The 14,552-nt window shown below is 30.8% G+C and overlaps 1 protein-coding gene and 1 long non-coding RNA gene across 2 annotated transcripts; both read left to right on the plus strand.

The window, feature by feature from the left end:
- The first annotated feature begins 5,393 nt into the window (after positions 1 to 5,393).
- LOC121207878 (uncharacterized) lies at positions 5,394 to 7,241 on the plus strand. The gene is made up of 3 exons (XR_005902985.1): positions 5,394 to 5,549; positions 5,656 to 5,733; positions 6,730 to 7,241. It is a non-coding gene; the product is annotated as an uncharacterized lncRNA (long non-coding RNA).
- A 1,657-nt stretch (positions 7,242 to 8,898) lies between these two features.
- LOC121208150 (uncharacterized) lies at positions 8,899 to 9,954 on the plus strand. The gene has a single exon (XM_041078645.1). It carries the CDS (start codon positions 8,899 to 8,901, stop codon positions 9,952 to 9,954), a length of 1,056 nt encoding a protein of 351 aa, XP_040934579.1.
- Positions 9,955 to 14,552: the final 4,598 nt, after the last annotated feature.

Below are 14,552 nucleotides of genomic sequence, written 5' to 3' on the forward strand. Positions count from 1 at the left end.
ATTTAAAATTAACCACCTCCTTCCGAAAATTGCAAAAAATAAATTTCCTAACGCATACTATAGGATTCGAACTCGAAACTAGATAGAATATTGACAGATGCTTAACCAGTGAACCAGCAAGCTCATTCTTAACATTGATTTACCTAGAATTGAACTTAACTAAGAAACACAAAGATGAAGGTTGTTTTAAAAACAATCACAAAACTTTTTAACAATGCAACTCGAACTCTAGAACTTGAACACAGAAGCAGAGCCCAGAATTCTAATTACCTCGGATTCTCACAATTAATTTCCTGAAATTTTGGGACGTTACAGCTGGCCAGTAGATGGCTGGCACCAGGTATTTTTTTTGTGTCCCAATGCAATTTTTTTTACTTTAGTACACTGATGGTCGGCACCAGTTGAATTAGAATTTTTTTTGGGTGCTAGCCATGTAATGGCAGGCACCAAGTACTTTTTTCGTGTCCTAATGCTTTTTTTTAACATTGATGGTCAGCACCAGTTAAATTTAAAAAAAAAATTGGGCGCCGGCACCAAGTACAATTTTGGCTCCCAATGCAAAATTTTTTTTTAGAACACTAATGGCCCGCACTAGTTAAATTTTAAAAAAAATTTGGTGCTGGCCAGTAGATAGCGGGCACTAAATTTATCAGATATATATAGGTGTTTTATCTTCCATTTGAATTTTTATTTGCTTTTTGTTTGCTTTATTAGTTGAAAATCGAGATTAAAAATTTTACTTTTTTCTTTGTTGAGAAGGAAGTAAAATTTTTTTAAGATGAGTTCCCAAATTTTGTTTGTTTATGTTTATTTTAATGGAGAAATGATAACTACAACTTAAGAAGGCTGTGTATTTCAAAGTCGAAAAAAGTAGGAATAAGATTCAACAAGCGTGTTTCGCTGGCGGATTTAAAACGAAAAATCAATACAAAGATAGCAACTCATTGCGGAAAGTAAATGTTGAGACTGTTTTACAAATTTTCAGTTTCAACTGATCCGCTCAACTTCTCAGAAATAGAGCTTGAAGATGATGATAATCTAGTGACAATGATAGCAATTTATTGTCCATTGAGATAGAAAATCCCAGCCTGGTTGAGTTGTTCGTGGAGATAGCTCAACCGAATCTCATTCAAGTTGTAATTCCAGTAAGCCAGCACTCTGGAATTGATTTTGATCTTAATGTCTCCTAGGAAGATCAGTCGGGTTTTGGACGGTCAATGCCAACTCCAAAAATCCAAACACCGGTGGATGTTCGTATAACATCCCAAACTCGTGTACTCATCAAGAGATCCATCCAGAGGTGTTGGCCACCATAGAAAATAGTGATGAAGGGTCCGATAATGATGATCAGTCCCACCGTGATCCCAACGATAATTTCAGTGACCCCAATTTGGATGACATTCCTGAAGACATAGACGAGGAAGAGCCAGTAGAGGGTGAAAATACAAGCCCCATTCGGCCGGGAACACGGGCCCTGATATAATTATAAGAAATAATCTAGGGTCCTTCATGACTGACGTGGATCTTAATGCGGCTCTTATACGTGAGTTCCCGGAATATACAAACATTTTGCCAACTCACCTACTTGATGATGAATTTGACGATAAAGAATTGTTTGTAGGAAAACAATTCGATAACAAAAAAAAAACTGTTTACATGCTATAAAACAACTTAGCTTGAAGTTAGGTATGGATTATAAAGTAACGAAGTCGACGCAGTCTTTGTACGTAGGAGAATGTTGGAAAGCGTCAAGTGGTTGTAATTGGCGTGTTCGAGCCACGTTAATGTAGTGGACACAGATGTGGATGGTAAGGAAACTAGAAGGTCCATACACATGCACGTTTGCTCATATGTCGCAAGATAATAAAAAATTAGATACAAAAACTATATGCAACTGCCTACCATTCATGTGTTGGTCCTTATTGCAGACATGCAAGCTCGATTCAAATATAAAGTGTCGTACCGAAAGGCATGGTGGGCAAAGTAAATGGCAATGCGAGAGTTGTATGGTGACTGAGATGTGTCATACAATGAGCATCAAGGGTGGATAGCCGGGATGCAGGAGTATGTGCCCAGGACAGTGACTAATTTACAAATACTGTCGTATAAAGGCCTGGACGGGGAGATACAATCGGGAAACGAGTTTTTCACCAATTGTTTTAGACATTCAAGCTATGTGTTAGGGCCTTCCCTCACTACAAGCCGATAGTGCAAGTGGACGGGACATGATTTTACAAAAAATACATGCAAATACTCTTGATTGTTGTTGCACAAGACTGCAACCGAAATGTACTTCCGATCGCTTTCGCCATCGTGGAGCATGAGTGCTTCAAGTCTTGGGAAATTTTTCTCAGAAATCTATTGAGGTTCGTTGCTAGAGAAAACAACATTTGCCTTATATTAGATATACCGAAAGGATTACTTGCTGCGATAAGGAGATCAGGGGTTCCGTGGAGGTCTATTTATTGCATCCGGCACATCGCAGCAAATTTCCACAGAGATTATAAGAATAAAGATTGGAAAAAAGAACTCATGAACATGGGTAAAAAAAATTGTTTGTTTTTATTTCAAAAATTACTTTTCAAATTTTTTCAGCTTGTAAGTTTTTAAAATACTGATTTCAAATTAAACATGCAACTCATGAGTTAGAACCGTGAAGATTCAGGCAGAGGTTCGCGAGACTTGAATCTCAGATGTCATCTTTACCAACAGATCTCTGAACATGATTGGGTAGCATGAAGAACTGGCAATGGACTCAAAGTTACGGTATTCGGTATGGGCAGATGACGACCAACCTGGTAGAGGCGGTCAATTTTGTATTGAAGCGCACACGTCATCTGTCGATTTTTGTTATTTTCTCGGCAATATTCTATAGGTTGGCCATATTGAAGCCTAAGATAGGGTTGAGACAAACTAAGCAGATCGAGGCCGGGCACGTGTACGTTGAAGGCGTCCGAAAAGCCATGGTTGTAAATAGTCAAATGGCACAAACAATGAACACAGAATTGTATTCGAGCAACTTGGAGACTTTTTGAGTTTAAGAGTACATCGGCCGTCTTTCGGGTCTTCCACCTAGGTCGTACGTAGTTGATCTGTGAAACAGGTGATGCGAGTGCGGGATATTTCAGACTCTTCGATATCCGTGTGCACATGTTCATCAACTTGTGTGAGAGCAAACTTAAATGTTAAACAATTCATAGACAAGATCTACATGTTGCAACGCACATTGCGTATATGGGGGAACGAATTTCCTGTAATGCCCGATGTCTCGAATTGGGAAGTTCTACGCCCGCTTTCGAGATGGTGTCTGACCGTAGCCTCTGTAGACATCTTAAAGGTCGACCACAATCAACGAGAATTTGAAATGACATGGATGTTAGGGAGACGGGTGAACCCAAACTGTGCACTGTGTGTTGAACATCTAGACACAACCGATGAACTTGCCCACATCGTGTCTATGTTTTCGGTCGATCGTCCTGTAATGTCGGACTCGAAGATGACGAATGATATATTGTTGAGCGCATGTTCTTGTAAAAACATTGTAAAAATATGAAAAATTAGATAAATGATATACTTTATTCAAATTATACACTTGATTAAATATAATACAATATACATACATATTTAATTTAAAACACATTGAAATTAAATTAAATTTAAATGAAATGAGAACAAAAATTAAATTAAAATGAAAACAAAGATAATTTAAATGAAATGAGAAAAAATAATTTTAAATGTAAAAAAATATAATTTAAATGAAATGAGAAAAAAATTAAATTTAAATGAAATGAGAAAAAAATTAAATTAAAATGCATACAAAGATAATTTAAATGAAATGAGGAAAAAATTAATTTTAAATGTAAAATAAAGATAATTTAAATGAAATGAGAAGAAAAATAAATTTAAATGTAAAAAAATAATAATATAAATGAAATGAGAAAAAATTAAATTTAAATGAAAAAAATATAATTTAAATGAAATGGAAATGGAAATGGAAATGGAAATGGAAATGAAATAAAATGAAATTCAAATGAAATGAAATAGAAATTCAAATTAAATGGAACTGAAATAGAAATGAAATGAAAAAAATTAATGAAATGAAATGATAAATGAAATATGAATATGAAATGAAATGTAATTTGTAATGAATATCAAACGAAATGAAATGTGAAATGAATATAAAATGAAATGATGATTATGAAATGGAATGAATGTTTAAATGAAAATAAATTATAAATTTAAATGAAAACAAATATTGAAATGAAAATATAAATTTTGAAATGAGAAATAATTAAATTTAAATGGAAAAAAATATTGAAATGAAAATATAAATGTAATGAAATGAAAAAAAAAATAAAAAAGGTGAAAGGACTTGTTAGGCCAGCCCTGAGTCAGGCGTGTGTCATTGACCAATGCCAATTTAGCCTTTAGTGTCCTAAAGTAAAAAAAAAATTAAAATTAAAATTTTATTAGTGTGGCCATCAATTTTCCAAAGTAAAAAAAATTGTATTGGAAAACGAAAAAAATACATGGTGCCTGCCATTACATGGCTAGAACCAAAATTTTATTTTTAAATATTAGTATTTTTGTATATCAGTATGATGCGATTTAAAAAAAAAATATCTTGGTGCCGGTCATTGGGTTCTCAAACTAAAAAAAAATCAAAATTTTAAAGCCTAACACAATCATCAAGCAATTATAGGGCCAAAACACTATGTAGTGCTGGCCATTGGATTCCCAATACCCAAAAATACTGTTTATTAAGTCATTTTGGTGATTGTTTTTAAACTTAAGTTATTTTTATAAATATTAAATTTTTTTAAGTTAAATTGGCAAAATAGCCCAATTTTTAGTCAATTTAAAAAAATAAATTTGAAAGACAAGACATATAGCAACAGTTGTGAAAGACAACAATATAAGGGTCTAGTATCAGACAACCCATGTGGTCTCCATTTTCTTCTTACCTATTAGCTATCATGGGTCTCCGTTATTTTGTTTTATTCACTTTTCTTCTTTGACATTTATTTCTTGATTACCTCTTAGTCACAGTTAAGTTAAAGGGTAAATAAAATTTAATTCAATTTAAAAATTTTAATAAAAAATTTAAATTTTAAATTAAATAGTTTAAATTAATTGAGTTATTCAGATTAATTTGAATAATAAATTAATTTTTTTAATTTAACTCAAATATGAATTACACAATTCGTGTTATTCAAAAATTCAAGTAAGAAAAGGTAAAACTATGTAATTTTGATAAATATTTATTTTTTCTAAAGTTAAAAGGTAAGGTCACTCGTTAAGTTAAAAGGTAAAACTATTATATTGTTTATGTAGTTCAATAATATTGTACTTGATTTACAAGTTAAATAATTAATTTATGTAAATGTAACATTGAGTATAAATAATAATATTTGTTAACTAATAAAATTCAAATAATAGGATTCACGATCGCCACCAGGCCTCTCCATCCAAGATTTAGACTTTCACCCCTTACCCATCCTTCCTAAGCGAGAGTATGAGCAGATCCATTAGCTGATCGGGGAACGAAGGTAAACAAGACCTCCCTAAACTTTCTCTTTTCATATTTTATGTCTTGAATATAGGCCCCGATTTCCGATCAATTCATAGAACCTGATTTAGCTTTCTTTATCACAGTTAAGGAGTCACCTTCAACTACCACTTCTCCCAGACCCATCTCTACCCCCATGCTTGCTTCAGCCGCGAAAACAGACGGTACATACTCATTCCCAATTTTTTATTTCCGTTACTTTCAAAGCACCGCCGGATTCGGCCGCCATTAAGGTTGAAGCAGATGGAAAGTTGTTCGGTGTGCATGGGAATTGGAACCGGCGGCTTCCTTTTTAATAATACATCAGTTGGTTTAAGTAGGACTGAAGTATCTTCCCCTCTCTCATCGTCCTCATAGATTCCTTTCAAAAACTCGAAAGCCATAGCTACACTTAAAACGATTTGTTCATTATCATGCTTTCCAAGGAAAAAACAATTGCAGATGTCTCAAGTTGGGCTAATATTTCAGATGATCTTTTGAGACTCATTGCAACCTTGACTCGTTCCCCTCAACATCATAGTCGTATGACCGCAGTCTGTCGTTCTTGCCGAGCATCCCTCGCGGATCAAAAAATAAACTTCCCTGCAGTTTGTTTAATGCTACGAAACAACGGTGATTATCATCGTTTCTGTAGCATATCGGGAGAAATCTTCGATGAGCTCGATTTACTGGAGTTCCGAGGATGGGATTGTTTTGGAAGTCCTTTTGGATGGTTGGTAACTTTCTGAGTTCTGACTGGGATTGCGAAATTCAACTATTTAATCCATTCTCAAGAGCTAGCTTTCCTCTTCCTAAAAATAACTCGCCTATGGTAAAACTAATATTATCTATAAATCCCGAAGAGCCGAACTCTAATTGTATAGTTTTTGCAATTTATGATGGTCGTCGACACATTGGTTTTGCAAAGCCCGGTGATCTAGCATGGCGTGCTCTGATTTACGATGATGATGGTGGTTTTGGTGGTGGTATTTTTATTTGGGATGACGTCATTTATTTCAAGTGTAATTTCTATGGTTGTTTAAATAGTGGTGTGATTGTTTTATTTGAAGACTTACATGGAGCTCATCCAAAATCTGTGAAATTTGCCTCACGGCCTCCAAATTTTCATGGTGGTCACACCTGTTATCTATTTGATTTAGATGGAAATCTCTGTATGACAGGTCGCTAACCATTTGTTGACGATGACGGTAACAGTGATGATGACGATGAAGATGATGATGAAGAATACATTGATTATAGAGTTGAATTTGTGATTTTCAAACTAGACATGGACACTAAGAGCTGGGAGAAGATTTATTCATTGGGGGATAGGTCTTTGTTCTTGGGAAATTGTTGCACTTTCACTGTTGCCGCCGCTGATTACCCTGGTTGCAAGCCTAGTTGTATTTACTACACCGATGAATTAACTGATGTCGAAGTCAACGGCATCTATGAAGTGGAAAAATATTTAGACAAAGATATAGGTTTGGGTTCTTTAGTGCAGCCTTTCCCCAAGTCAGAACTAATGGAAGATTTCTTCCCTCCGCGCTGTGTTGGATCATTCCATACCCTCTTTAAGATAGAGACATATTGATTTAGTTTTAAATTTTCTTTTAATTTCCCTACTTTTTTAATTTATTTTAGTTTGTGTGAACTGTGAAATGCTGCATAATGAGATAATTAGCTTCTTAAATTAATCATTTTACTCACTTTTTACTGTTAAATTTTTTGTCGATTTGTATATTGAGAATCAATTATTCCAAAGCTCTTATGATCTCGAAATTTTTTAGTTGCTTTGGAAGAAAACTAGGAATCAATTTGGGATCAAATTCGCTGAAGATCATATTGGGAATGAGTCATTATCCGATGCAGACTTCTAACAATCGAGGAAAAGCTATATTGAAGGAAGCAACTGAAGCATGGGCTCTCGGTAAAAAAACTGGGCTTGCAAGCTAAAATGTAGAAGATGATCTTATTATTTATGAATCAATATACATATATAAACTATAAAAACCAATACCATTCACCATAGAATCCACACTCTTAAAATTTTTTGCATATTTCCATGGCCTAATCCCGGGATTCGAGCACCACGAAATCGCAAGGAATCAGACTCAATAACAAGATGTTTACATCCTGTGAGTCCAAATAAACTCAATACATTGTTGTTATTGTAATAACTATGAAGACGTGGATTTGAGCGTATTTAAAGACATTTTTCACCTATTTGAAAGATCAAGAAAATATTATTAATAGTAATAAGCATTGCATAAAAAATTTGACATTTACATGCATTTACAGCTAATAAAGGGTTAAAACAAGATGATCCTATTTCACCGTATGTCAAAATGAAATGTTCTATCTATTAAAAAAAGAAAAATTGCAGCTGTCCAATATTGGGCTGATATTGAAAGTGATGTTTTGAGATGCATTACAGAAATCTTCGATGTGCTCGATTTTCCGGAGATATGAGGGTCGAAATATTGGGGAAGTCCTTTTGGTTGGTTGGTAACATGTGGCTTTGATGTTGAAATTCGATTTTCAAATTAGACATGCACACTAGGTATTGGGAGAAGAATTTTTCGTTGGGTGATAGTCTTTGTTCTTGGGAAATTGTTGCACTTTCAACGTTGCTGCTGCTGATTATCCTGGTCGCAGGCCTAATTGCATTTACATCTTGGATGACACTTTTTCGTGCTCAGATGTGGGCATCTATGATTGTCAAAATTTAGCATTAGATAAAAATTTTCGTGCTCGAATGGAGCTTTTCCTCAAGTAAAAAATGATGCGACATCGTCGTCGTTCTTCTTTATCATCTCAGCTTTGGACCATTCCATGCTCTTGCTAACATGCTTCATAATTCCGTCATCAACTACTAGCAATCTTCTGATTGGCCCTCAAAACCAAGTTACTTTTATTTTTTGAATTACCAAATTATGTAAAAAATTAAATCATTGAAAATATAAAATTTCAATTAAATTTAATTTTTCAAGGACTTATCAAACAAAGCCTCAATCATACCTTTTATAAAATGACACTTTATTATTAAATTAAAAAATCATGGAGGGTTTTTAAGTAAATATTAATAACTTTTTAAATATAATTAAATATAAATAAATGGTAAAACCTTCACACCTAAACCCAACCAAACTGAAAATCCTAAATCTGATAGTTATAAAATAAAGAAAACCCTACTTAATGTTTAAGTGGGAATGAACTATCTTCCTCTCTCTTATCATCCTCATAAATTCCTTTAAAAAACTCCTAAGCCATTGCTAGACTTAAAACGATTTGTTCATCATCATGCTTTCCAAAAAAAAACAATTGCAGATGTCTCAAACTGGGCTAAAATGTTGGACGATCTTTTGACACACATTGCACGCTTGACTCGTTCCCCTCGACATCATATTCGTATGACCGCAGTCTGTCGTTCTTGGCGAGCTTCCCTCGTGGATCAAAAAATCAACTTCCCTGCAGTTTGTTTAATGCTACTGGAGGGTGGCAACTGTGACAATTATAATTTCTACAGTATATCGGAAGAAATCTTCGATAAGCTCGATTTACTGGAGTTACGAGGAAGGAGATATTGGGGAAGCCCTTTTGGTTGGTTGGTATCACACGGCCTCAATTGTGAAATTCTACTGTTTAATCCATTCTCAAGAGCCAGCTTTCCCCTTCCTAAAAATCACTCGCTTATAGAAAAACTAATATTATCTATAAATCCCGAAGAGCCGAATTCTAATTGTGTAGTTTTTGCAATTTATTGGGGTTTTCTCGATCGTCGATACATTGCTTTTGCAAAGCCCGGAGATATAGCATGGCGTACTCTGAGTTACAACGGCGACGATGATGATGATGGTTTTAAGTTTTTAATTGATGACGCCATTTATTTCAAGGGTAATTTCTATGGTTGTTTAAATAGTGGTGAGATTGTTTTATTTGAAGACTTACATGGTGCTCATCCAAAAGCCGTGGAATTTGCCTCACGGCCTCCAAGGTTTCATGGTGGTTGCACCTGTTATCTATTTGCTTTAGGTGAAAATCTCTGTATGACATATCGCGATCCATATGATGACGATGACGATTATGAATACAAAGGTTATACGATTTTCAAACTAGACATGGACACTAAGAGTTGGAAGAGGATTTATTCATTGGGGGATAGGTCTTTGTTCTTGGGAAATTGTTGCACTTTCACTGTTGCCGCCGCTGATTACCCTGGTTGCAAGCCTAATTGCATTTACTCCACGGAGGAATCTATTCACGTCGAAGGCGTCTACATCTATGATGTAGAAAAAAATAGGGACAAAGATATAGGCTTGGAGCCTTTCCCCATATCACAACGAGTAGAACAAATCCTCCCTTCTTTATCTTCTCCGGTCTGGATCATTCCATACCCTCTTTAAGATGGAGGCATATTGATTTATTTAAGGTTAGTTTTTTATTGTAATGAAATTCAAATTTCGATTTAATTGAAAAAAAAATCGATGAATAAATTGAAAATGTTGATAAGAATTATTTTAGATCACAAATTCAAGCCAATAGCTATTCGACTTAATTCATTGTTTGGGAGAAAGTCTAAGAATGATGATACGAAAAAACACCTTTACCATGTGCAAACTTCTTGTATAGGAAGGATCAACCCAATTTTTTAATGAAATTATATGTTTGATTTGACCAAAAAAAATGTTTATATAACGTACAAAATTCCCAAATTTCTTCTTATTTGGAGTATCCAAGCAGTCATTAGAGAGGAATATATGTTTTTTTTTCTCGAACTATGCTATTAGTCTTTATACTACACATAAGTTGTAAATTTAATTTCAATATTTTAATTTGATCATTTTTAATATTTTATTTTTCGAATATTAAAATTTGAATCCTAACTAAATGGTAGCTATTTTCACATATTACTTTCACATTTTGGTGCTGCAAAGTTATTACCGCATATGTAATACTATGTTAATTTACTATTTTTACATATTACTCACAAAAAACTAATTAATGGATTAATGATTGTTATTTGCATTAATATTGAAATTTTATAATTCGAAAATATAGCGACTAATAATGATCAATTTGGAGAACATAGGCTAAATCTATAAGTTTTGACATCTTCCTTTTGTTAGGTCAGGACTAAAATTTCAAATTTCAAAAAGTACATGGACTAAAATTGACCAATTCGAAAAGTACAGAGAATAAATTTGATCAATAAAAGTATAAGGATTAAATCCACAACTTATGCAAAGTAAAAGGACTAATGAAACATTTTCAATTATCACATTTTACTATTTTCAAAATCTTATATGATAAATATATTATTACATGTTTATAATGTCATATCAACTTATATTTTCACATAATACTCTCAATAAATCATGTCATTTTAGTTAATGAATTTAACCATTACTATTTGAGTCATAATTAAAATTTTAAAATTCGAGAAAATATATAGACTAAATTTACAACTTACCATAGTTTGGGACTAATAGCAGAATTATCCTAATAGATTAAATTTAGGCTCGAAGACCTTTGGATCCAAACTCTCTCTGTACTCAATTTCAAAACCAAGTTTCGACGACCCTTGTTATATGAACTCAACGGTTATGATTAGGAGTGATATCGATTCAGTTTTTTGAACCGGACTAGGGTATTCCGGTTTTCCATTTTCCGAACCAATGGACATAAGAAATCGATTATTATCGAACCGTTCTAAATTGGTTCGGTTCGGGTTTTAGCCTTTTAGGTTTCCATATTGTTTTTGAGCTTTTGGACTTTATTTAAACAAAATTGTCTTTGGATTTGGACTTTTAAACTTTAATTAGATAAAATTATCTTTGTTTTAAGTTTCTTAGACACTATTTGACAATTCTAATTTTTTCCAATTATATATAAAGTCTAAAGTAACATATTTATATAAAAAAATAATTTGTGAAATCTATAATTATAAATGTTTATTATAAATCTAACTAAACATTGTTTTAACCACTCTCAATCTTTACTAGACATAAGCAAATGTTAGTAACTCTTATGCTATGCAGAACTATTGTAATACATATGTAACAAAAAAAAATTCTTTGCATTATTACACTAACAGTAATCAAACAAGGCATAATGTGTAATGACAAAAAAAAAAACACCCAACTTAGAAATGTTAATAACGATAATCAAAATTTTAAAAATTTTAATAAAAATAATAATAAAAAAAGAACACAATACGTAATTAATAAAAAAGATGCGAACGCTTGAATTTTTGGAAGTTTTAACAATAATAATAAATAAACAATGAATTCGTGAGAAGTTGATAGTGCAATTAAACTTCGGGTTTATGTTTTATTTTTATTTAATTATGAAATTTGTAAAAGTATAATAGAAGTTATATTTAAAATTTAAAAGTAATGAGTTTTGTTTTGGGTTTTACTTGAGTTTATACATTTTGAAAATTTTAAACTTTTTTTTGGACTTTTTAATGTCCAACGGATAAATTAAAACTGAACTGAATTGATGTGGTTCAATGACATTATCTAACCGAAACTAAATTTAACTATAAAAAAACTCGAATTGAATCGAATTATTGATCCGACTTGATCTCTCGAGTTAATCAGTTTTTTTGCTCAATTTTGATGTATGGAATATATTTCCATGTTCAACTGAAGTATGAGATATCTTGATTTAATTCTAATACATGAGATATTTGTTGTCCCACAACTAATATATGAGGTATTTGGATGCTTCACTTTGGAAATAAGAGATGACTCGGTGCTTCACTTGATGCTTCACTAGAAGCTCCTCCCGTGCTATATTCCTTCTTGTAAAAAAACACCCTTAAACATGAATTCTTGGTGGGGTGAGCAATGGTCCGTTTGACTGGTTCAGTTAAAAAAATTCGAAAATAGATTTTAAAAACCAACTGACTTTATAAATAAAACCTAAGAAATCAAATCGATTTTAATCCATCAAATAACTTACATTGCCATGTTTTGATGGTATTGAGTTTAATTATTAGTTGAGTTTCGATTTAGATAATATATTTGGGTATATTTAATTTATTTTGAGTTTGGGTTTAATTAATATATTTGAATATGGATTAAATTTAAATATATTTTAAAGTCGGTTAATTTGATTACTTTGATTTTGATTTTTCAAAATAAAAAATGAATGGATTATATCATTTTATCCAACTTTTGCAGTTGATCTAAAAGCGCAACTAAATAAATCGATGAGACAAAACTGAAAACCACCGGTGCGATTGGTTTAATCAATGTGATTAGTATAATCAATTTAACCCGACTTTTGCAACGCTAAATATTGGGCTTATCAAGTCAAAACCATTATAGATGTTGTTGACATTATCAACGTCCATGCTTCCAAAATTCAACAGATTGGATGATAGTTAATACGGTGTTCATCCTCAATGCTTCCAAGACTATTAAATATTATATTAATAGAATAAAACTAATATTATTTGATTGATTTTTTTTTTAACTCATGAAACTAAACTTAGGTGTTGTAATTTAATAAATTGAAAAACAAAATACTGAAAAATAAGTGGTGAAAAATTAAGTTTGAAATTTTAAGTACTAAACTTAAAATAAAATAGAATTATTTAAAAATTTTATTGATTAAGTTATAAGTAACTCTTATCTACTTGTCATTTTTCTCACTTTTTTATAAAAAAATTCTATCAAATCGCTTTTATTTTTGAATTATCAAATTATGTAAAAAATTAAATCAGCGAAAATATAAAATTTAAATTAATTTATCTTTTTAAGGATTTATCAAACGAAGCCTCAATCATACTTATTATTATAATAATATAAGGGAGACTATTCGATGCAATGTTGGTACATAAGTCCCTTGCATCATCAGTGAATAATAATATAATATATCATAATTAAATTTAAAAAACATGAAATTATAAATAAATATTAATAAATTTATTTAAATATAATTAAACATTAATAAGATAATTACTCAAGCATTAATTGCTGCTCGTTAGTACTTAGAGCATGTTTGGTTCGCTGTATTGGATTAGAGGTGTAATGGAATAGAGGTGTAATAGCAAATCAACTGTTTGGTTGAATGTAATGGAATAGAGGCGTAATAGTAAAACTGTGTTTGGTTGAATGTAATAGAGGTGTAATAGCATAATGGAGAAAACTAAAATGACCAGAATACCCTTAGCATAAATTTGTTTTGGTAAATGATTATTGTTATTGTTATTTAAATTTTAATAAGATTATTTATTATCAAAAATAAATAATTTAATCATATTTAAACATAATTATTATTTAATATATTTTAATTAAAATATATAATTTAATAAAATTCTTAATAATTAGCAGAAATTTGTTTTGGTAAATTATTTTATTTAAATTTTAATAAGATTATTAATATCAATAATAAATAATTTAATCATATTTAAACATAATTATTATTAAATATATTTTAATTAAAATATATAATTTAATAAAATTCTTAATAATTAATATTCTTATATAAATTTACTCAAACCATAATATATGATACTGTAAAATATAAAATAACATAATTATTTTTAAATATAATATAATTAAAATATATAATTTAATAAAATTCTTAATAATTAATATTCTTATATGAATTTACTCAAATCATAATATATGATACTATAAAATAAAATTTTAAATAATTAATATTAAATATATTTTAATTTAAATATATGATTTAATAAAATTTAAAATAATTATAACTAATAAATTATATTTTATGAATTTGTATAATTTAAAATAATAATTATTACATATAATTTAATAATAATATAAAATTTCATAAAATTCTTGATAATAAATTTTCTTATATGAATTTATACAATTTAAAATAATTAATATTAAATATAATTTAATAGTGATATATAATTTCATGAAATTGTTAATAATAAAATGTTCTTATATGAATTTACTAAAATCAATATATAACTTGAACATAATTAACTTTTATATTAAGAAAAGGTTAGATGAAAATG

This window comes from Gossypium hirsutum, chromosome A10 (assembly GCF_007990345.1).
Source record: "Gossypium hirsutum isolate 1008001.06 chromosome A10, Gossypium_hirsutum_v2.1, whole genome shotgun sequence".
NCBI classification, from domain to species: domain Eukaryota; kingdom Viridiplantae; phylum Streptophyta; class Magnoliopsida; order Malvales; family Malvaceae; genus Gossypium; species Gossypium hirsutum.